This window comes from Culex pipiens, chromosome 2 (genome assembly GCF_016801865.2).
Source record: "Culex pipiens pallens isolate TS chromosome 2, TS_CPP_V2, whole genome shotgun sequence".
Taxonomy (NCBI): domain Eukaryota; kingdom Metazoa; phylum Arthropoda; class Insecta; order Diptera; family Culicidae; genus Culex; species Culex pipiens.
In genome coordinates, this window is record NC_068938.1 from 119033670 (window position 1) to 119057739 (window position 24070).

The window sequence follows — 24070 nt, forward strand, 5'->3', positions numbered from 1 at the left end:
AATTAAATAATTCAATAAGTACTACGAAGTAGAGCAAAAAAAAAAGTCACACAAAAGGAATTTAATTCAGATCTGTCTTCCCGACCAGAGCGGAGCAGATTCCTCGTTGAATGTGTCAGCGTGCTCTCGAGTAGACTCTGCGAGAAAGTGTGAAGAGAGTAGCTCTGAAATGTATAACCACAACCACCACCACAGCACAGCATAGTCGTCTGTACAGCAGCAAGCAAACTGAGTGGCTCAAGTTCACAGGACCTGGAAGTGCCACCGGGGAGAAGGAAGTGGGGAAAAAAGAAGGTGAAACGGCCAACAAAAGGAGCGTGATTGTTAATTAAGACAAAAGCGCGCAGCCATATTGGAAATATTTTGCCAACACAAACACCTTCGTTTTATTCTGGAGTGCGAATTTGGCTTGCCTTAAATTTCCTTAAAGTGAAGAGATTAAATTACAACCGTTGTTGTTTTGCGTGTAGCATCAGCAGAGTGCGAATTTCAGCCCGACGGCATCAACAGATTTGGGAAGAAATTCCTACGCTTGACGACTATTGTATGTTTTGAAATGTCTGGTGTGGCTCATGATTCTCACCTGGACAACTCAAAACAATGCTAATGAAATTTTTAGAATATTTATGTGACAGCGATCAACGCCTTGCATATCATTATAAGCTTGATTTTCTTTTGTTGGTGCTGTCCTCAATGCAGTTTAGCATATAAATTCTACTTTCCATGTGACTCGTTCTGGATAATTGTTCTAATTAAAACAATATTTCATTTTATCTACCACGTACCTGTATCCTATCCTCTGGAAGATCTGTTTTAAGCGATAGCATTTCTCTAGCATATACATCTGGGTAGTGTGCTTCTTTGAAGGCTTTTTCTAGCTCATCTAACTGGTAGCTGGTGAATATCGTTCGGCTGCAAACAAATATAACAGGGAGTTATAAAAAGGCCGTCGGTACTAATGGGAGTAGGATGCTGGAATCAATCAGTGTCAATATTTAAGGATAAACGATTAATATTTTCATTACAAAAATGACAAAACAAATATTTTGAGCAATGGTTTGTAATGATTCATTTCAACAAGTATGTCTCATTCGAATAAAATACGAAATGTTCCAGAAAATAAGAACAAAACGGTCTGAACTTAGAAAAGGGGTTTAGCTTAAAGAAAAGAAGAGTAACACGAATCCGATTTCTTGAGGCTTTTCTTGACTGTCTTCACTGCTGCAGTGTTTAAAAAAATCCTTGCAAGCTGCGTGTCCTACTGTACACAGAAAAAAAATCATGGTAACATCTGGAAAGGGGTACATCTTTTATGTCAGAAAAAATGTGTAATTTTACCTCTGAAAATGTGTAATTTTACCACTTTTCTGTTGTATTGTCGCTTTTTCAGTCTAAATTGAGGTAAAATTACATCATTAAAGAGGTAATATTCAACCTTCCAAATTTACACAAGTTTTTACTGTGTACAATTTAGATGCAACTATGTGCGTATTAGGAAGAATAAAAGCAAACATTTTAAAATCTTGCTCCTCAAGCTAAAAAATGTTCTATGTTTATCTGGCCTCTGGTCCAATATTAGCGAATTCGGTTGATAGTATACGGTGAAGTATGAGAAGATTTGGCAGCAGGGTGTGCTATTTCAAGTGAAATAATCCTTAAAGTTAAGCTTTCATGGAAAATTTAATGCTGTGCAATTTGATTGTGCACAAATTTAACACCTTAGTTTTTTTTAAATAACTAAAGAACAGTCTTTCGCTACTGGAGTATTTTTTTTCTGGGGAAACTATGTGATTTGGCTGTAGAAGTATTATATTCATGAGTGATATTCATCATCATTTGTAATAGTTCTTCTACAGATTTGAGGCTTACCTATGCCTCCGCTTCTTTTTCTTTTTCTTGCCGTATCCATTGATATTTTCTAACGTGTAATCTTTGCTGGAATCCACTCCTCCTGTAAAGAAAAGATGAAATTTCATTTCAGTAATTATGGCTGATAAATATGTATTTACGAGTCATGGTAAAATTTCATCTAAAAAGGGGTACATCTTTTATGTCAGAAAAAAGGTTTTATTTTACCTCTAATAATGTGTAAATTAACATCTGGTAGATGCTAGTAAAAAATATCAAACCAGCGGTAGTTATATCTAGCTTACGTCCGCGCCCTAACCCGCACGGCCAACTCGCCGCTGAGTAAATTGGACGATCAAAGCCGATGTACCTCTATGCAGTAAATACAGTTTTCACAGCGGCAAGTTGGTCGTGCGGGTTGAGGCGCGGACTAAGTAAGCTAGATATAACTATTCTGCCGCTTAATTCAAATCCGTCCCATATGATATGAGTTAATGATGCTTTTTGGTTCGAATTCATGTAAACTATCAGAAACCCCAATAAAATTTAATACTTTGATCTAGAAAACCGAAGAAAATTCTTTTTTTTCGTGAAATTCTAACACGCAACCTTATGGGTGGGACAAATTTGACTTTCGTTTTTCTCGGCTTGCTGTTTTTACATATGGGACGGACTCGATTAGAGCGACAGTATTGCTAGTTTGATATTTTTTTTTGGGAGTACAGATATTTTTTCATAGTATCTACCAGTTGTAAATTTACACATTATTAGAGATGTACCCCTTTTAAGATAAAATTTTACCATGATTTTTTTACTGTGCAGAATAGTTAATGCACAAAATTATTAAAATGGCCAGATCATGACTGACCTAGACTAAATCGACCCTCATGATCCGAATATCGCGGTCGCTTGGCCGAATTTCTTAAGGGGTTACATACATGTAGAAAATCACATAATTTCATAAACCAGAAAATTTATTAAATCCGCTTAAAAGATGATTTTTAAACACTCCTGAAAGTTTCATGAAGATATTTTACGATTAAAATAAGTTACTGACGATTTAAACTGAAAATTTGGCCATGCGCAAAGCGAACTGTCAAACTTTGCGAGCGTTTTCCTCTTAACATCTCAAGATGGGATAGACCAAATTGGCTGAAATTTGGGATGAAGATTCTCAAGACATGACATTTTGCTTTTTTTTTAAATACAAAAATCAAAAACTTTCGATTTTTTTATATGCAAAACATAAAAATATTTTCATCTTTTATAAAAATAAACTTTTTGAAAATCGGCCTTCGTCATGCACACGAGACCGGTTTAAAGAGTTTTCACCAAAATTTTGAGCCCATTTGGTCAAGGCAGTGTTGAGATTTCGTGGCACCCGTTTTTTGAAACTGCTAACTTCATATAGCTATATATCAGCAATCATACAACCAAATGTCTTCAAATTTATTTTGTTAATAGTTGAAAATGTATTTTTTAATGTCCTGAAAACAAATTTGAAAAAAAGTTTAAGTTCGTGCTCAATTCAACCTCTGACATTTTTGCCGATTTACAAGTATGTAACCCCTTAAGTGAAGTGTATTGAGAAGTCGACAGTATCAAAGTATGAAGGCAAGTAATTTTTTACTATTTTTGGATGGAATCTGAATCCGATTATGACTTCTACAAACATTTACTGTGAATTGCTCAATTTAATCCAAAATGGCGTCCATTATGGCGTTGATGGAATATTATCCGATTGTCAAAACAAATGGTAATAAGCTTACGCCTGTCAAATCTGACTATTTTGATGGCGTCTAATATATTATTAATTTAATACCAGTTTTGGCTGCTGTGTTTTGATTATAATGCGAGATAATCATATAATGTACCAATTTAAACATTGATGAATCCATTGACACATTAGATATTATCAACAAAAAAGTTCATGATTGTTGATAGGTAACTTAAGTACACAGAAAAAAAAAATCATGTTAATATTACATCTGGAAAGGGGTACATTTTTAATGTCAGAAAAAATGTGTAACTTTACCTCTGAAAATGTGTAAATTTAACCACTTTTCTGTTGTAATATCGCTTTTTCAGTCTAAATTGAGGTAAAATTACATCATAAAAGAAATAATATTCAACCTTCCAAAATTACACCTTCCAAATTTACACAATTTTTTACTGTGTAGAAGTCTTCTTATTCTGCAAAGAATACAAAGAGGATTCTAAAAGTGTTCTCTCAACCGCAGATAGATTTGATGCTTCTCGAATCAACAAATTCATTTAACCTCGCCTTTACGACCGATCAGGACCAAAGATGTAAAGTAGTTGATTGCACATAAAAAGAAAATCAAATAGATTTAGCAAGAAAGCAGCACAAGAAAAGTGGCGAAAAAGGGCTAGATAACGATTGCTCTGGAGCGCATCGTCGTCGATGGAGACTATTCACAGAGTGAACCTTTCGCTGCCGGAGCTACTATTTTATTCATCATATTGTACAGCTGAGTCTCTATCTCTCACTCGTTGAGCGCTTGTTGGCTATTGTGAATTTGGGTGAGAGGGGTGAAAAAAATGCGCATGAATGGTAAAAGGTTACCCGGGAGTCGTGATCTCATCCTGGGTTGGGTTTGTTAGTTTAAGGTACAAAAGTGGCAACAGTAACGAAAAGCTTTGAAAAGCTGAGTCGAATTCGTATCATCACAAGAGGTATTTACAGTACACATTCTTAAAATAACCTTTAATTTATAGTAAATGTTAAACTAAATTTGATCGAAACTTTTCTATCCAATTTTAATCGACAGTGAAGTTCTATTTTTGTTGCAAAACTTCAACCATCCATATATTATGCAAAAATATATGCCAATAAAAAAGGACACACCCAAACCCAGCACCTTGTTCACACAAAGCCTTATTCACTTATTGATGTAAAAGGGTTGGTTATTGTGACAATTTGATTGCGGGTTGAAAGCGTGTCAATTTTCTCGAATTAAATAACTATCGCACAGGGTTGTCACAACCGTGCCATCTGAAGCTGCTTTTCACAAATTTGTAGCAGTCTGGTAAAGAAAAGAAAAAGAATAAAACATATTCCAATGTACTTTTAAACCTCGGCGCGTCTGTCACAGCAGCAGCAGCGAGAGTGAATATGTTGCGCCTTTTGTCGTCCTGTCAACCAAAATATCATTGAAACATAAAGGAAGTGGTTCCTTACACATATTCCGGGTTGCAAGTCAGAGTGAATTCTTTTTTATTTCCTTTCCCTTTTTATTTCTTTGGTAGACGGCGATGATAGTACCTTTCGAAACAGACACCTTTGCTGCAGCCAGGAGGATAATGCAACCAAAAAAAGTTTGCACAGGAAGAACAATTTTCACGTCATGTTTTTATACATGTGTCAAATGCACGCATATTTTGGGAATTTGTTGTAAATAGATATTTATGATTGGCAACCATATGTTGTACAGCTTCAAACGTGTTTTTGTTGCAAATAAAAACTTTCAAAAATATATTAATATTAACACACAGGAATTAAATTAGCTTCTTTTTCAGAAATTTCGTATGCTTTTCCGGGAAAAAATCTCATCAAATGTTGTAGATATAATGTCCAATTAGAATCAAAACATGTAGACTCTGTCGAAATGTGCATGAATAATGTATTGTGTATTGAAAAGTTATTTACGAAATGGTAGTGATTTTTAATATGACACAAAAAGAAATAATTTATTTAATGGATTATATTTAATTTCTCACAGTTAACATTGGAAACACAAAAATATATAAATTAAAAACAAATTAAATCTCAACTAGAAAAGCGTAGGTCACACTGAAAGGTGCCCAAGCCATACGACAGTTTGCTATCCATTATGAACATTCCATGGTTTCTTTTTCTGTACTCTGAATGACAATGACGACGACCAGACGAAGTAGTGAACTAATAAAACAAAAGAACCCTTCCCTGGAGCCACCATCCACTTCCTACAAAGTGTGCATAATAACTAATTTTGAGCTTCTGCGCAAAGCGAATTTTCTCATTTCCCAGTCCCTTTAAACTGGCCTGGTGTAAATGTAGTTGTACAAGAAACCAGCAACACACCAGCGACCCCCAAAACATGCACAGAGACCAGCTTTCAGCTGGTGGCGAGGGATTTGTAAATTGTGGTATGTTAGAGCAATGCCACGTTGTGTACACACATGTGCACATGTTCAACCCTTATACGAGGAAAAAGGTACACATGTGAGACCGAGACGAAACGTTTAATTTGTCGAAACCATGTACGTAAAGAATTTTCCTAATTTTGTTTTATTAGTTCTTTTAGGAAAATTAATTGCGTAATAATGAACATATATAATTCGGAATTGAAATTCTAACCCTTTCGGTAGGTTTGTTTTGCGGAAAACACGTGTGAAGATGTACCATCTACCGTAATCTGGTGTGAACTGGAACTAAAATCATGGAATTTCACAAAGTACTTTTCTGTGTGTTATTGTAGGCAGTTATACATGTAAATAAAAGTTCTTATCGGATCATTAAACCACGTGGTTTATGAGTAAAAAAAAAACATAATTGCAAATTTCGAAAAAAATAATGCTAAAAGTATCCAAAACGCTCTATACATTATTACTTTTATGCTAGTACCAAAAAATTTGAAAATATATGAATTTATGAAAATACAATGGCCTAACAATGTGTAAAAAGTAAAATTCAAACGAACCCGATGGAAATTTAACCAGTTCCTGATGTAAAATTTAAAAAAATATATACAAAATCTGTCACCATTCCCAGATGTAATATTTCCATCATATTTTTCTGTATTTCATTAAGGTGTTACATACATGTAAATCGGCAAAAATGTCAACGGTTGTTATGAGCACACACTGTTTTTTTTCTAAATCTGTTCTTATTATACTAAACTATATATTTTTAACTATTATCAAAATAAATTTGAAGACATTTGGTTGTATCATTGCCGAGATATAGCAATTTGAAGTAAGCAGTTTCAAAAAACGGGTGCCACGATATCTCAACACAGCTTTGACCAAATCGGATCAAAATTTTTGTGGAAACTCGTAAACTGGTCCCGTGTACATGACGAAGGCCGACTTTAAAAAAGTTTATTTTAAAAAAAGATAAAAATATATTTTTGTTTTTCATATAAAAATTCATCAGTTTTTGATTTTTGTATTTTTGAAAAAAGCAAAATTCCAAAATCTGGCTTCGTCATGCACACGGGATATGTCTTGGGAGTCTTCACCTCAAATTTTAGCCAATTTGGTCCATCCCATCTCGAGATATCGTGGCACCCGTAAATCAACTCAGTGTTTTGAGAAAAACGCTCACAAAGTTCGACAGTTCGCTTTGCGCATGGCAAAATTTCCAGCTTAAATCGTCTTTTACTAAGTTTAATCATAAAATATCTTTATGAAACTTTCAGGAGTGATTAAGAACAATCTTTTTAGTGGATTGAATGAATTTCCTGTGTTATGAAATTTTAAGTTATTCTAAATATATGTAACCCCTTAAGACATTGTAGAAATCTTTAGCAAAACAAAACATAGAGTAGTACGGGACAAAAGTGCGTACGGGGCAAAGGTGCGCACCAGCCGTTTTTAATACTAATTTTAACCTATATAGCTCATATTCGAGTTGTTGACTTGTTTTGAGGTCAATTTTATGTATTTGCAAAAATAATGTGAAAAACATAATTTTGTGAAAATTATTGGGAAAAGTAATTTTTGGGTCATTTTGATCTAATATTTGAAGTTTACAAAATAAGTTTTACAAAACACAATGTTCACGAACTCTTTGTGACCTTTTAACCAGTGTTTAGCCTAGCTAATTACCTTGCTAACGCTTAAAGATTTTTTTTTATATTCCCCTTCTTTTTATTTTTTACCATCATTTTTCCTATTAATAAATTTGCGGGCAAAGGTGCGCACTATTATTTCCATACATTTTTTTATGGAAAAAAATTCTAACACTTTGGATAACTTTTATTTCTGACGGTATGGATCCAAAATCACAAAAAATAAAATTTATGCAAAAATAGTAAGGGTTTCAGCCCTTAAAATTAAACTTTAGTTATATAAGTAATACTCAGTTCAAATAAGTCGATTTATCATACAATTATCTTGATTTGAGGTAAATAACAACCAAAAATTGAAAACTAAATAAAAAACTAACTTTAACACCATAAATAACTAAAAAATCACTTTGCCCCGCATAGTGCGCACCTTTGGCCATTGGAAGCTTTTCTTATGATAAAACGATTACAAACTATACAAACTGTTGAACCCCTTTAATTTATGCTCTACACCAGCGATTCTCAACCTTCTTCTAGGCTGGTACCCCCTACCATGTAAATCAAGTAGGCCCGGTACCCCCGTTGAGAATCGCTGCTCTACACAATAAAAAAAATATGGTAATTTCACGTCTGGGAATGATGACAGATTATGTGTAAAAAAATGTGTAATCCATTAACTTTAACTAGAACTAATTTTGCCGATTTAAAAATAGTAGACGAATGTAAATATCTTGGTGTCATTGTAGACAATAAATTGAATTGGTCGTCACATATTAATAATTTATTGAACAAACTCAACAAGATTATTGGAATTATCTATAAAATTAAACACAAATTAACTGCTAATGTACTTTTGATAATTTATCGTTCATTGATTAATTTTCACTTATCTTGCATAACTTCAGTTTGGGGAATCTCCTGTAATATTTTGATAAAAAACCTCAAATAGCCCAAAATAAAATCTTATGAATACGTTATAAAAAACCACTGCGAAGTCACTCTGACGATTTGTACAACATTAACAAACACATCATTCCTGTCTGAGCTATTTATGTAATTCAAACATGTTGCTTCATTTATTTATGTTTACATGAACAAACTCACAATAATACAAAATTCAAGTTATCTAACCATCAACACTTTTATTTCTTCTTTCTTTTTATTTTGCTTCCTTCCAAAACTCAGTTTAAAAAGTTAGTTTCCGACACAACTATCTTTATCCTATATTTTTGCCTTTATCGCCATAGATTATGCACTTTCTTTTATATCATTTCAGATTTCTCTTGCCAGGATCGACCAAACTTCTTCAGAGGTGGAAACCAATGGAGTTTGACTGGATATTTAAAAATAAAATGTAAACACTAAGATTTATTGTATATTGCATTGAATGATGTAGGTTTTTGGTGCTACTGCTTTGAAGGCTTTTCCTGCCGAATAAAAAATCATTCAATCAATTAAATTGGATTAAGAGGTATAGAGTTGTAAACCTGGAAAAATTGCCATTCACAACGAAATAAAATATGTTTTACAATTTGGCAGTTGATAAGTGAAATAAATATTAGGGTGGCTTGACATGCAGAACATCCATTTTCTGGTCACAATCAGGCCTCAAAACAACCTTCAAAAAATGGAGAGCGTTGAGAGCAGCATTTCATTTTTGTAGCAACATAACTTTTTTCTTATTTGTCCCCCCTCCCCCCCCTTAAATTCATTTTTTTTCACTCATATTTTTTTAAATTGATTAGAATATTTGGTAACATTTTAATGATGCCTCCTGGCTCGAACTATAGTGCTAAATGCATTCGAAAATTTTGAAACCATGGATTGTGATTTCAATTTTTATTTTTATCTACACATCACTTTATCCAATCACATTTCACTTCAACATCTCAATCTAACTTATACTTTGCAATGAGGTTCTGACATAGAAATGAGGTTCTGAATCGGTCAAAATTAAGACATAAAAGCTATCTTGAACGCCTACTGGGCCTAAGATAAAAGTAAATTTTTTCAGTTTAGGAAATTGTTAAGATATTCTTGATAATGAAATATTATTCAGAAAGTTTCGTCCTAGTTTAGTAAGACTTTGTTGAGAAAGTCTGATTTGATAGAAGCTTAACTTAACACAATGCAATGATCAGTCACAGTTTGGCTCAAAATCATTAAATTATTACTTTTTCTCAGTTCCAGAGGGTACAATAAAAAGTATTGGACATATTAAGGTCTGAATTTTTCAACTTGACTAGTTTCAGTTAACCAGACAAAGTCCAATCCTCTAATCGTATCCTCTGAACGGTATCAACTTCCATCCTGGAAAACTTTCAGTTTCATTACGTAGCGAGTCAGATTTTACGAGCCCCCCTACCCCCCTCCTCCCACCCTTCCCTCCTCCATCCTCTAGAGCCGTAAATTTTTGCACACAGTCAGATGTGGTGTCGGCTTGTTGTCGGTGGTGCTGGTGTGTTAGTACGAGTTCTACGGCTCTGATGGCATTTGTTTAGCCTAACCGGAAGCATCGGGTGCCTTCCTGGATATGGCAAGTTTATGTGCGTACGTACCACCACTAAACCGACCGGCTCGAATGGCCGTCCGTGGTGGAGAGCGAGCAGCACATACTCGGCAATAGCGAGGTAGAGGGTTATGTATGTATGTACACGTGCAGGATCAACGTGTGTACGACGTGCAAATGTGTGAAAAATTGAGGCATTCACGGCATTTCACAAATTAACCATCAACTCACATGAGAGCTCCGCTTCGTTTAATTAAGGCAGAGATAATCGATAAATCACTAAACCGACGCTAGATTGAATTTAATTAAAACAATTATTGTCCTGGAATAACGTTTAAATTAAATATTTATTCACACGACACATGAGTGTGTTGCGTATGAATGGTGTGTGGGATGCTTGTATAAATTGGGGACAATTGAATTTGCCGTCGATTCTCGATGCTTGAATGTTAAACAAATCTATTTCCAAACCGCGTGAATTTGTTGAAGTATCGTAAATGAATGATAAACAAATCGCAATTCAGTATCCGCATCGTATCAGAAGTTGACAAGTTTCAAAAGTTGTACGTGTAATTCAACTCCACCATTTCCAGCAAACTAATTGAGTTGCAGGCCCTCACCAAGTTTATGCTTTATGGTCAATTATTCACCATTTTCCCACACACCACAATCGAGAATGGATGTGCAGTTGGCAGCGGCTTCGGCGACGATGGGTTCCTTCTTCGGCCGGAGTAATATGATACTGTATTTTGTTACAATCTGATGAAGATCATAACATACACACGGAGTGACTGAGTGTCAACCCGGGGGTAAATCAATAGCAAACACAGTCTGTCGGCTGTCATCGTGGTGGCGGATGGGACAATTAACGTGGCACCCTTTGGACCAGGGGTACCGAGTTTTTTGTGTGCAGAGTGTTTATCTTGGCGTGCACAGTGTCACTCAAATCTTACTGACCGGTTCGTATGGAAAGTTGTACCACTCATTATTTTTTTTTAAAGAAAAATACGACCAATTAGATATTAAATCTCATTTGGGTGAACAGGGACAGCGATTGCTTGTATGTATAAAAATTTCAACTTTGAAAAGCGATACCTTTAGATTATGATCCTTGTTTGGATCTTACTGATTTCAACATAATCAGTTTAAGTGACCTTTTTTTTGCTTTAACAATGTTTCATCCTCCATCTGCATTGTTAAAGGTTGAGTCACGAATACAAAACGCGGTTCAACGAGTTTAATACAACAAACAGCCAAAAATTTATCAAATTGATGCTGAAAAATATTTTTCAGTACTGCTATTTTTGGCCATAAAAAAATAGAATGATTCGTCATCCGAGAATGACAGTAATTGTAAGTACTAACGTTGTAAAATTTGCAAAAAAAAAAATATCATGCTTCAAATAATATAAAGCACATCCTTGAAACTTGGCAATAGAATGTTATAGTTGATTGTATTTCAGCTCCACACCCATCAAATTATGTAACCATTCAAGAAAGCATACCAAATTACCTAATTACCGTGCAGTTTTACATAATCACTATTTATTAAAAAAATATTGTTGGATTGAATTGACAATTAATCATGCAAATTATGTGCAAAGAATTTTTGTTTTGTTTTTTATTCATGGGATTTTTATAATGTTTACTGTTATTTACGGTTTTGTAATTGGAAAAATGATTTAGGATTAGCATGCCAGGATCTGCGCTGAAGTTCAGCGTGTTAATCAATAGCTGACCTGCATAGCTAGCTTTCAACACTGTGGGATATGTTAAATAGTTACCTGTGGACTCGGAATTTGCAAAATAGTTCCAGCTGTGTTACTGTAATAAATCCAAAAATAATTAAAATGCAAAACAACAGGTGCTTCATTGATGACAACTCTGCCCTGTTTTTTTGAATTTCAGATTTCCTAGTTCTACACTTTTCTCAGGTCAGATCAGGTAGAAGGTCTTTTTTGATATGAAGTAATCAAAAATGGCGGGAAAAATCAGGGGACAAAAACAATATTGCATGTTAGGGTAAGTTAAAAAAGCTCTTGATTTTTTGGAAATTGGAATTTGTTTTCGTTAAACCTTACAATGCATTTAAAAAAAACCTTTTTTTCATACAAATGTTTAAACTATGGCTTGTTATTTCAATTTATATATTTTATTTTGCCCTTTCCTTCCCTGGACTCAGAAAAAACTCATGGAGCAACCTATTATGATGGTTAAATGAAATTCTGGCTGGCAGACATTTTCTTCTTATCCATCCGTATAACAAAGCGCTTTTTCTCAAACCACAAAATACTCGAAAAACAATATCTCTATACCTCGCTCCGCCATAATGAGCATAGCATCTGCATTACCCAATCCAATTATTTAATCAGCAAAAGTACCAATAGGACTACGGTGTGCCAGGAGCCGAGGAAATACAATGAGGGGGTAAAAACCAAAGTATTTCGCCCGCAGAATAAATCCCTCCTTGGTGCTTGCCGATTGAAATCAAAAAGAAGTTAGAGCGCGGATTGAAGGAGGAAACAACGATTGGGGAACATAGCTTGAATTCATGGCTTAAACGAACGGTACCATAGAACCAGCAAGCATAAAAAGACGACGCCACACCACACGACGGAGCACGACGCCGCGATGGTGGGTAAAAGGTAAATTTGGAAAATAAAGGAAAACGGGAATAATATCATTAAAAATACATCCTCTCTAGGGAGCACTTCGCTGAGCAAATCTTTTCATCAATTCAATTTCCAATTATGCAATTTTCCATTACTGAGTCGGGCAATACAAATGAACACACCCATATATATAACTGCTCGAACAACAAATACAAGCGAGCTAGGGGATGAAGGCAAACTACGCAGGGTTATTTTTATGTACGGTTGTGTTTCTTGTTTTTTAGCTTAACTAAATTCTATCTTTGATTGTATGCTTTATATTAAAAACATTAAAAATAACAGTTTACTTAGCACAGAAAAATACAAAAAAATATCATCACAAGAAACGCTAAGATTTTGTTGTCACGAATATATATTCTATACCTACAAGCACAAACGACACCTGAATTTAGTCCGCACGTACATCAAGCAATGAAGGATGACAGATTCACAACAGTAAGTACCGTCATCTGGGGTGAATTTAAAAAGAGGAGAGTTTCTCTACATTCGCTATGCGGTTATGCATGTCATATTAAATTTGGAACTTATTGAGAAACTCCATTTAACTTTTATAATTTAGGACATTATTAATAATCATTGAAATTTGTACGCTACGAACTTTCCCTTTCTACACTTTTAGATCAATCGTGTATGTGAGCGCCTTGTCAAAGGAGTATTATACTAAAAAAGGGCCCTAATAGATCGACAACGATCATCAAAAAATATAAAAAAATATCAAACTATCGGTGTTTTATTGTATGGAAAGTTACTCAATGCAGTCCAGTCAGGAAATATTCTACCAGAGCTGGTTCTACCAGAATCCTGCTGGAATGACAATTTCTGCTGGAATGTTATTTCTGTTCGAGAAACAATAAAAATATAGCGTTTCTACGGTGTTTTTGTTTTATTATTTGTCAAAAATTTATTTAATATGATTAAATATGAAATTTGGCATCATTAGTTATGCAAAAACTGCCGGAAAATTACCTGATGAATATAATACCTTTATCGGGTTTTTTTTATTTGTATACAAAACTACTTACATAGTTTGGTAGAGAAGTGTTCAAAAATGCATAAGAAATCGTTCTCAGCATTTTTTTTTCAAAGTTTGTTTACTATACTTATTAAAACATGTATATATAGAATTTTTATATACTCTTAAAGAGCCATGTTCTTCTCATTAAAACGAGTTCGAATTCGAAAACGAACTGCATTATCGGATTCTTTGAACCAATTTCATATTAAAAACGTTACTTAATCCACCTTTAGGGGGTTTGTGCCTTCCTCGCATTCATAAAGTGAATACACTACACAGCCTCAAAAAAAGTACTTATAACTTTTGATAGGGTTGTAAGATTTTCAATTTTTTTAGCTTGTTGGAAAGGGTTTTTTGATTACCTGTCCAACGATGGGTGGCATAATATATCCGGACAACTTTTTTATCAAAATATTTGAGATCCGGCCTCAAAAAAGTGTATAAATAACACTTAAGTGCTCATAACTTTTGATGGAGTTGTCAGATCTTCAATTTTTTGAACGCGTTGGAAAGGTCTATCAAATACCTTTCTAACAATATATAGCATTACGAGTTTTCTTACAAAAACAACCCTTTTTACAATCTTCCGAAGTTTAGCTAAAATCGTTTTTTTAGCATAACTTTTAAAGTACTTTTCTAAACTTCTTAATATTAACTAGGGTCTTGTGGGACCCCAAGACGGATCGAATGAGACTAAAACTGTCCAAATCGGTTCAGCCAGTCCGGGGATAATCGGGATACTTGAAGGTGGGTCTACGGGGTCGAATAAAGAAGTTCATTTTTCGAGTGATTTTATAGCCTTTCCTCATTGAGGTGAGGAAGGAAAAACTATCACAATGTGGTCAGTGCTTTCCTCACTCCTTACCAAAAAATGTTAAAAGCCCAAATTTGGAATTCATTGATATCTGAAATCAAATTTGGGTTTGGTAAGGAACCACTAAAACCAAAAGAGTACATAAACATTGACATTAACATTAACACTTGAGTGATGGTCATAACTGGAGGCAGGGTTACCAAAACTGTAGACTCGTTAGAAAGGTCTTTCGATAAACTATCCAAGGATGGGTCAGAGGTTTCATCCGGACATAGTTTTCATTTAAAAAAAAGTGAAATCCGGCTTCAAAAAGTGCATAAATATTACATAAGTGGTTATAATTTAAGACAGGTTTGTCAGATCATTAATATGTTGGACTGGTTTGGAAGACAAAATCAAATCAAATTATCCGCTCTACAGCATTGCCTTGGCGTTCTCGATTGTTGAGGCAAATGCAAACCTCTTTTTACACCTTAGCTTCCATCCACCCCGGGATTCGAACTGACGACCTTTGGATTGTTGATCCAACTGTCTACCAGCGACTCCACCGAGATAGGACCCAGAGAGACGACTCCTACACCTGGACTGAGCTAACGACCTAACCTTTTTAGGTTAGTCCGGAGCCAACATTTACTTCCCGTCCGACGGAAGGCGTGATCAGACAAATCTCATCTCGAAAAATGCCACCGGGACCGTCTGGGATCGAACCCAGGTCGACTGGGCGAGAGGCAATCACGCTTACCCCTACACCACGGTTCCCGGCACGGTTTGGAAGACCTGATAACCTATTCAACGACAAGTCAGATAAGTTAAATCCGGCTTCATAAAGTACGTAAATGAACATTTAAGTGCTCATAATGAATTACTTTAAGAGGAGTTTCGGTTACCTATCAAACGATTTATAACATTATGATATTTGATACAATTTGTAGCCATTTATCTAGCATCTGCATATATGTGAAAACTTATTTTTCTACATAACTTTTGAACTACTTATCGAAACTTCAAACAATTCAAAATTGATCCCTGATCAATCAGGCCGTCCCAAAAAAAAATGAAAAGTTGTCAAATCTTCGGTGCTCACCCCTAGAATGATAGATTAGGATGTCAGGAACAATGTTTTCATACAACAAAAAATTCCCAAAAATGGTTTACAACTCGCGCGCGGAGCTTGAATGAAAAAAGTGCTTTTTCGAGTATTTTTCAGAAATGCGCGTAACAATCATACTAAAGTCATTCAAATTTGGTCGCCTTGAGCTTCAAGTTATAGTTTAATGTCCCCTGAACAAATTCCTGTACAGACATAGTCCACTCCCCAAAACGAGCCAAAAAAATTTGCAGCCAAAACTAATGCATTCAGCTTATAGGAAATTTTACGGAGATCATTTAGCTTTTTTTAAAATTCAATTTATGTCCACGCAAAGCCGAGATATTTACGTTTTAGTGAACAAAAGGTGACGAATTTTCTAAATTCTTGGTATATAAGCGTTTTTAGCATAAAACATTGGCTACTATGATTACAAACGGGAAAGCATATATTTTGGAAATTTTTATTTTGCTCGCTCAAAAACGATATTTGTTCATAATATTTCATGAAAAAACATGAGATTTTCTCACAATGTGACGTAAACATGCATTAGTTTTGGCTGCAAATTTTTTTGGCTCGTTTTGGGGAGTGATTTTTGATTTTTTTTGGCTAAAAACATAATTTTTTCTCCCTAAAACACCCTGCCATGCCCAAACACAAGCTTTAATAGACTATGTCGGTACAGGAAATTGTTCAGGGGACATTAAACTATAAATTGAAGCTCAAGGCGACGAAATTTGAATGACTTTAGTATGATAGTTACTCGCATTTCTGAAAAATACTCGAAAAAAGCACTTTTTTTATTCAAGCTCCGCGCGCGAGTTGTAAATCATTTTTGGGAATTTTCTGTTGTATGAAAACATTGTTCCTGACATCCTTATCTATCATTCTAGGGGTGAGCACAGAATATTTGACAACTTTTCATTTTTTTTTGGGACGGCCTACTGATCAGGAATCCGAGATCCATTTTTCGTTACACCAGTGCTAAATTTGGGACTCGTAATTACAAGCGAAATAAAATGTAATTATCGAATCTGCCATAAAAAAATCATGTTAAAAATTCGTGGTTTTTTGTAGCTTTGCAGGAGTAATTTTTTTGAGTGATTTGTTCTTTAAAATTCAAAAAAGCAGACAATTAAAAAAAATGTTGTAACATAAGGGGTTTTCTCGTAACCATAACGAATTTTGTTATCGTAATTCTAAAAAAATAGTCGTTACACTCAGAACTGGGCATCGGCATATGAGAAGATAAAGAGCACGGTTTGGTAGCAAAGAGGTACTTTGAACGAGGATAAGTGGCGAAATGGCCGAGAGTATTATCCTCATGGGGTACATTTCCCTTTGAAAAAATGTTTCACCATCGAGAATCGAACTTATCGAATCTGGCATTTGCCATATCGGCCGCCATAGATCGATGTCTAAGTGACGGTCATTTGTCCATATAAGCCACTCAATCGGATGAACTGTTTCAATGAACGAATAATCACGATTTGTTGGTGTTGTAAGCGCGAGAGTACATTCCTCTCATTTCAATTCGGAAGGACTATCCGCTCGATCTTTAACTTTGGGTGTACATGAAAGTCAATTTTACACCCAATTTCCAAAATTACCCTTTAGAACAAAGTTTCACTCAAATCGAAGAGGGGTCGAGGCAACTGCTGTATGAGTTGGCAGAGAATGACCCTGATAGTTTACCAACATTTTACCAAAATCACTCCCTCGTGGACCACCGATCAGTGAGGTACTCCTGGATATTAGCTCCTGAAAAGTGCAAAAAATGCCTCACGGCAAGAAAAAGAGGCGGTCCTCGCCAGCAGGATCGGCAGATTTGAAGAAGCTAAAGAATGCCGTAGCGTTACCTGCAAAGCCAGGCAGTTTGAGCAAGGACGCTCAAAATTCGTCTGGAAACCAGTTCGCTACCCTCCCTGTGGACGTGAGCGAGAAGGAAGAATTTGAACGACGGGAAAAGTTGCCACCCATTTTTGTGAAAACATCGTCATCGGATTCGGTGCGAAAGTGGCTGACCGGATTTATCAAATCTGGTGCTTTACGAGCTTTCATTCGCTTGTGTGCTGATGGACTCAAAATTCTGCTACCTACCAGAAAGGATTACAACTACGTTCGAGATTTCCTGAACAACACCAAGATTGAATACTACAGCCATTACGATCCACGTAAACGCCCCATTAAACAGGTTCTCCGTGGCCTGTACGACATGGATGTGAGTGTGCTGAAAGAAGAGCTCAAAACTCTTAAGTTGAACGTGATCGAAGTCTTCAAGATGACGAGACACAACAAGGACATCAAGTATCGTGATCAACTGTACCTGGTTCATCTCGAGAAAGGATCGACAACGCCGTCTGAGCTGAAAGCAGTTCGGGCAATTTTCAACATCATTGTGACTTGGGAACGTTATCGTCCAGTGCACCGTGACGTGACACAGTGTTCGAACTGCTTGCAGTTTGGGCATGGTGGAAGGAACTGTTTCATCAAGAGTCGTTGCTTGCGAAACAATCAACGAGAACATCGAAGCGAAATGCTTCAATTGCGGCGGCGACCATTCGACCAAGAATCGGAGCTGCCCAAAACGTGCTGAGTTTGTAAAAATTCGGCAGCAAGCGACAACGAGGCACCAACCAAATCGTCGCAAAACACCACCAGCATACACGGACGTGGATTTTCCTGCTTTGGCGTCGCCAGTAGCAGGATCTGTTCCAAATCTGCAGCCATTGCCGTTGAATCAGCGGCAAAGCGTTGCAGAGAATACAACACCTCCAGGCTTCAGTCAGCAACCGAGGGAAAACCAACCAACATCAACGGGTGAAGGCAGTAGTGCCCTGTTTTCACCACAAGAACTTCTGAACATTTTCATCGAGATGACAACAACACTGCGTGGTTGCAAAACTCGCCAGGAACAAGTAAGAACGCTTGGAGCATTCATTTTAAAATACAGTTCGTAGTTTACTCGTCCTAATGATTTTAAATATTTCAATGAATTTATTTTTTAGTTTTAAGTTAGGATTAGTTGTTAAAGTGATTTTTTTTTCTTTTTTACCCAAATGTATTCGATTTAATGCAATAATGTAAAACAATTTGAAGTAAATAAAATAAATGTGATCAGTTAATAATAAAACGAAAAATACAACAAAGATGAAGAGCATTAGGCCATACCACTTAGCATGTAAAAGAAATGTAATTATTTTTATAAAGTTCAATAAAGACATATTTAATTTCAAAATTTCATTTTACCAAAATATGGCGGCATTTGAAGAACTTTACTGTAATTCGTAATGACATGATAAAATTTTGGAAGTGGAGATTTTTTCAAAACAGTTTAAAAGAATATATTAAAAGGTTTAATTTACTGGAGGTCATTTTTAGCCTAAAACGTACGTTAGGAACGACATTTTCCAGCAATGTTTTCTTAAGATGTCTTCTACATAAAGCATTAAATAGAATTACATAGGGAAGAACTTGGGAAATTGCAAAGTTACGTAAAAATACGTTTACCCCAGCTCACTCCTAGACCCAATGTCAAACCCTGACAATAATTTGGATACAAATGTTCATAGTACAAAACTAATATTATGGCAGCAAAAAAAATATTTTTCTGAAACATAATGAAGGTTTTATCCCATACCCCAGAATGACCCATTCCCAAGAATTCCACTCTCCAGAATGGCCCATTCCCCAGAATGATCTATTCACCAGAATGACCCATTCCCCAGAATGATCCATTTCCCAGAAATATTTAGGATCTTGAAAAACATGTCATCTTCCCCATTTGGTATAATGCCCTTCAGCATAACGCCGTTTGGCATATCATATTTTGGCATAATGGCGCATAATGGTCAGTTGGCATAATGATATTAAATTTTCAACATTAATTCAATATTAGAATCGCTTTAAAGAAGCCATCGCGAATTGTGGTAACTGCTGAATCTAGTTGATTTTTTTTTTTTCATTCTTTAAGACGGGAAAACTCTCTTTACTGAAATAACTGATGTTAAATTTAATTTAATTTAAGGGTACACCGCAACGAAGGAAGTTGTTGTCTTATTATTCCAAAATTGTCAAACTTACGGACCCAATCCCGCAACAACGCGATTGTAAAATTAGTCAAACTTTGTTGTAAATTACTTTATGGACAGTACTTTAGGGGATGAATGGAAAATCATATCGATATTTCCCGTAGATTCGAAGATACTAAAATGTCTGTAACAAAAATTTGGGTGCAAAATTTCTGGTTAATATGCACCGTTAATCAATTAAAAAAATATATGAAAATTGAAATAACAATGCATAATCTCAACATATGAATGCAAAAAGTGATTTAAAATGCATTTTACACTAGACCAGTTGTTTTGCAATCATTAGTTTTCAAAAGATGTAAGATTTGACGAAAACAAACATTTTAGCGAAAAAAAAACTTTTTGCGAAACTAAACATCAAAATTTTTCCAGAAATCAAATGATTTTGAAATTAATTCAGACATGCTAAAAATGATACTAGACGCAGGGAAATTGAGCTGATTGCATTTAAATTTCCATAAAAATTTTGAAGTTAAAAAAAATATTTTTTTGAGCCAACTTTGAAGGGAGGGGGAGGACAAAAACATTTAATAAAAGTTGTACCAGCCTAAGTGTATGAAAGTGATTTTAAAAAAGCCAAGCATTTGTTTTATTTTTAATTATTCATTCAGGTTGTCTTCCCATACCAATTTACAATCCGTGATTTCTTAGCTAAAAATTATATAAGTATGAAATTGTTTGTCTTTTCACATCCTTTACGATTAGTGATTATTAAATTTTTGTGTGACTATATTTTTCAGAATTTAATATTCTGTATAATGTGAAAATTTAGCCGGGACCGTGGTGTAGGGGTAAGCGTGGTTGCCTCTCACCCAGTCGGCCTGGGTTTGATCCCAGACGGTCCCGGTGGCATTTTTCGAGACGAGATTTGTCTGATCACGCCTTCCGTCGGACAGGGAAGTAAATGTTGGCCCCGGTCTAACTTAGAGGTTAGGTCGATAGCTCAGTCCAGGTGTAGGAGTCGTCTCCCTGGGTCCTGTCTCGGTGGAGTCGCTGGTAGGCAGTTGGACTAACAATCCAAAGGTCGTCAGTTCGAATCCCGGGATGGATGGAAGCTAAGGTGTAAAAAGAGGTTTGCAATTGCCTCAACAATCAAGCCTTCGAATACCTAGTTTCGAGTAGGAATCTCGTAATCGAGAACGCCATTGCCATTGCTGTAGAGCGAATAATTTGATTTAAATGTGAAAATTTAATTGGCTACTGTACTGCCCTTTAGGGCAGCAAATGGCCAAGAAGGTTAAAGCTGCATAATTTAAATTTGAGTAATACGTCATTTCAAGCTGAAAAGGTTTCTTGAATGCATTTCAACCCCGCAAATACAAGGGCGGGACCACGTTTTCCATGGTAACATTTGAATCACAGTCAGGCGACTGTTGACAATAGACGCAGCAGCCATCTTTGAACTTTGCGGTTTTATTCACAAAAACCCACACTTGCAGTCATGCATTGTTTAGAGGCGAATAATCGTAAAAAGGTGAGTTTTCCCGTTATGTGGGTGGAGAGGGAGAAAAAAGAAAACCAAGGGTTGCTATGATACACGCCAATTCGCTTCACTCATATTCATAATCATTCAACACCGCTGCAACCAATAATCATTTGCAGCCGTCAGAGGAAAGAAAAAGCCTACTACGTTTCTCATTGCGGAATATTAAGAAATATATGCAGAGTCTGTCTATGTCGCGGTTATTGTATGGAGTGGAATTTTCATATATCATACATAACATACATACACGCCTGTACAATTTCTGCAAACACACATACATATGAAAAGTCACAGAGTCCGGATGTAGAAATATGCTGAGTGAGCAATGCTCTTTATTATCCAATCTAGCGTAAGTCCAATGATGAAGGCTGGCAATCACAAAATTCTTAATTATGATGGCAATTCCCCAGTACACATAAGCCGCTCACGGATAGATGTGTGTATATGTATGGAATGTAAGAAAGAAACAACAAAAGTGGCATACACGCATATGGGGGGTCGTCAAATGTTCTCAGTCCATCAGTCAACCCTTTCTCACTCCCTCTCAGTCGTTTGCGTATTTGCTATCTCGGATTTGACTGCGGTTGCATTGGAGAAGGGGCCATTCAGGCCGAATCCACTGAACAAAACCACTCCATGATGCTCATTAATGTTAGCCCCTTCCATGGACGGTGATGATGGTGCTTCATCCATCATGGCCTGCTGCTGTAGTTTGGCCTGCATTAAACGAATCTAAATTTTCTAATAAGATTATTATTCAGAAGAGTTGATAATTCAAACATAGATTTAACGCGGTTTTGGGAGGTCAGCGATCGTCCACGCTCCATACAAAAACTATTTGTTTTGTATGGAAATTTTCCACGAGTAGGGAAGGGTCTGAGATTCCAAAAAAAAGTGTCCTCGTGGTTTATGGATGGTCCCATATTAACATCGTTCATTGAGTCAAGTGAAAAAATACATTTAAAAAGGAGAGGATCGTCAAAATATGTGGAAACTTTTGGGGCATTTGAACCTCCCTCCCTCTCGCATTTCCCACACAAAAATCACGGTCAACTTATTTTTGTTTAAATTTTTGTTTACATTGCATAGCAAAAAAAAAACTGTACGGTGGTACGATGTTTTAATCATCTCAACTCAAGTTAAAATTTTAAGTAATTATTTTAAAAACATCTCTAGAGTTTTCTTTCAAAAGGTCCTATAAACATAGGGAATCCCATAGCTTAGGCCGTTGCAATTATTTTTTGAAGTCTTTGGAACATATTTTTTTGCCCCCTGATTTTTTGAACGAATGTTGAAGGGAGGGGGGCGACATAAATTTTGAAAAATATTTGCAACGGCCTTATAGGACATTAAAAATAGAAAACTCCAGGTAGGTTTATACCTAGTAAGCATGAACTGTTTTATGTTAGATAAAGCCGTAGTAAATATTTTTTAAAGTTTATGATGCCCAAAAGTTGAAAAGTTTTACAGCACTGTACTGCCCATGTTCACATAAATGTCCCATATGCAAAAACAGCAAGCCGAGAAAAACGCAATGGAAGTTTGTCCCACACATTAGGCTACGTGTTAAGTTTTCACGAAAAACAGGATTTCCTCTTGATTTCTAGAACAAAGTACTGGATGTTATAGGCTCTTTTGAAAGAGCACACGATTTTGAACAAAACTGCATCAATAACTCAAAAGTGATGAAAATGCATATGGGACATTTATGCAGTGTAGTAGGTACTGAAAAGTTCACATTTTATTTAAAATTCCATTCAAAGGATGTTTTCGGAAATGCAAAAAAATGTGTATGCAACTCGCTACAAAATCTGTTTTTTTTAGCAGCGTCGTCTTTCTGTACAACTCGTACAGAATAAATCTACTTTTTGCAACTTGTTGCATAAACTACTATTAAATTATTTTTTATTGCAATTATGTTTTCATTCTATAGTGACGAAATTTCTTCACAAAAAATATTAGTGCTGAGAAGTTGGCTTATGTAAGACTCGTACATGATTATTTTACAACTAGTTTGTTTGTTTGTTTTTTTTTTGTGTCCCAGAACTGGAGTTGACATTAACATCAATAACCATTTAATTTTTGTTGAAGATTTATTTACCTCACGGTTTTCCCAGACTACCTATGAAAATGTAACAAAATGTGTCAATTTTGCGGGTGTTTCAGGGCACGATCCTCTTGGTATACTGAGCCCGAATCTCAATCACAGACAACAGAGTTTCATTGGTTGCGTCAAAGCTGGCGCCCCGGCTTTGAAGTTTATACGAGGTTTTACCGTAAAAAAAAAACAAAATGGGTTTGAATCATTTCAGCAATATCCACGCAAAATTGACACATTATGGGTTTGTTCAAAAATTACGTCCATGTATAGGGGGAGGGGTGGTCTAAGGTATGTGACAGCCCATGTTAAAGGTATAGGAAAAGTGCGTGACAGGGGGAGGGGGGGGGGGTCTGAAATCCCCAAAATCATTGGCCGTAATATTTGAACAAACCCTATGTTTCGTCCCACAATTTTATCAATGGATCAGTATCATATCCGTTATAGCCATAATGTAAACAAAACCATCAGGCAATAAATACACATTTAAAAATATTATTTATGAAAACGCCAGAAATAGCCAAACTCAAATAATTAAATATTTGGAAACCATCCATAAACCACTTAGACAATTCGAGGGCGGGGATAAAAAAATCTAAATGTCAAGCCTAAATTTCAAAACATGAACCAAAAAGTATCACAAAATGCTTTTCACATTTAT

The 24070-nt window shown here is 35.7% G+C and overlaps 1 protein-coding gene across 1 annotated transcript in view; it reads right to left on the minus strand.

Moving 5' to 3' along the window:
* Positions 1–463: 463 nt before the first annotated feature.
* Positions 464–24070, minus strand: part of LOC120423148 (visual system homeobox 2-like) — a 56994-nt gene continuing 33387 nt past the window's right edge. The window contains exons 3-4 of the mRNA XM_039586829.2: positions 1870–1951; positions 464–912 (exon numbers count right to left, since the gene is read on the minus strand). Of these exons, the coding sequence (XP_039442763.1) occupies positions 771–912; positions 1870–1951 (224 nt within the window). The 3' untranslated portion in view covers positions 464–770. The remainder of the gene's footprint in view (positions 913–1869; positions 1952–24070) is intronic.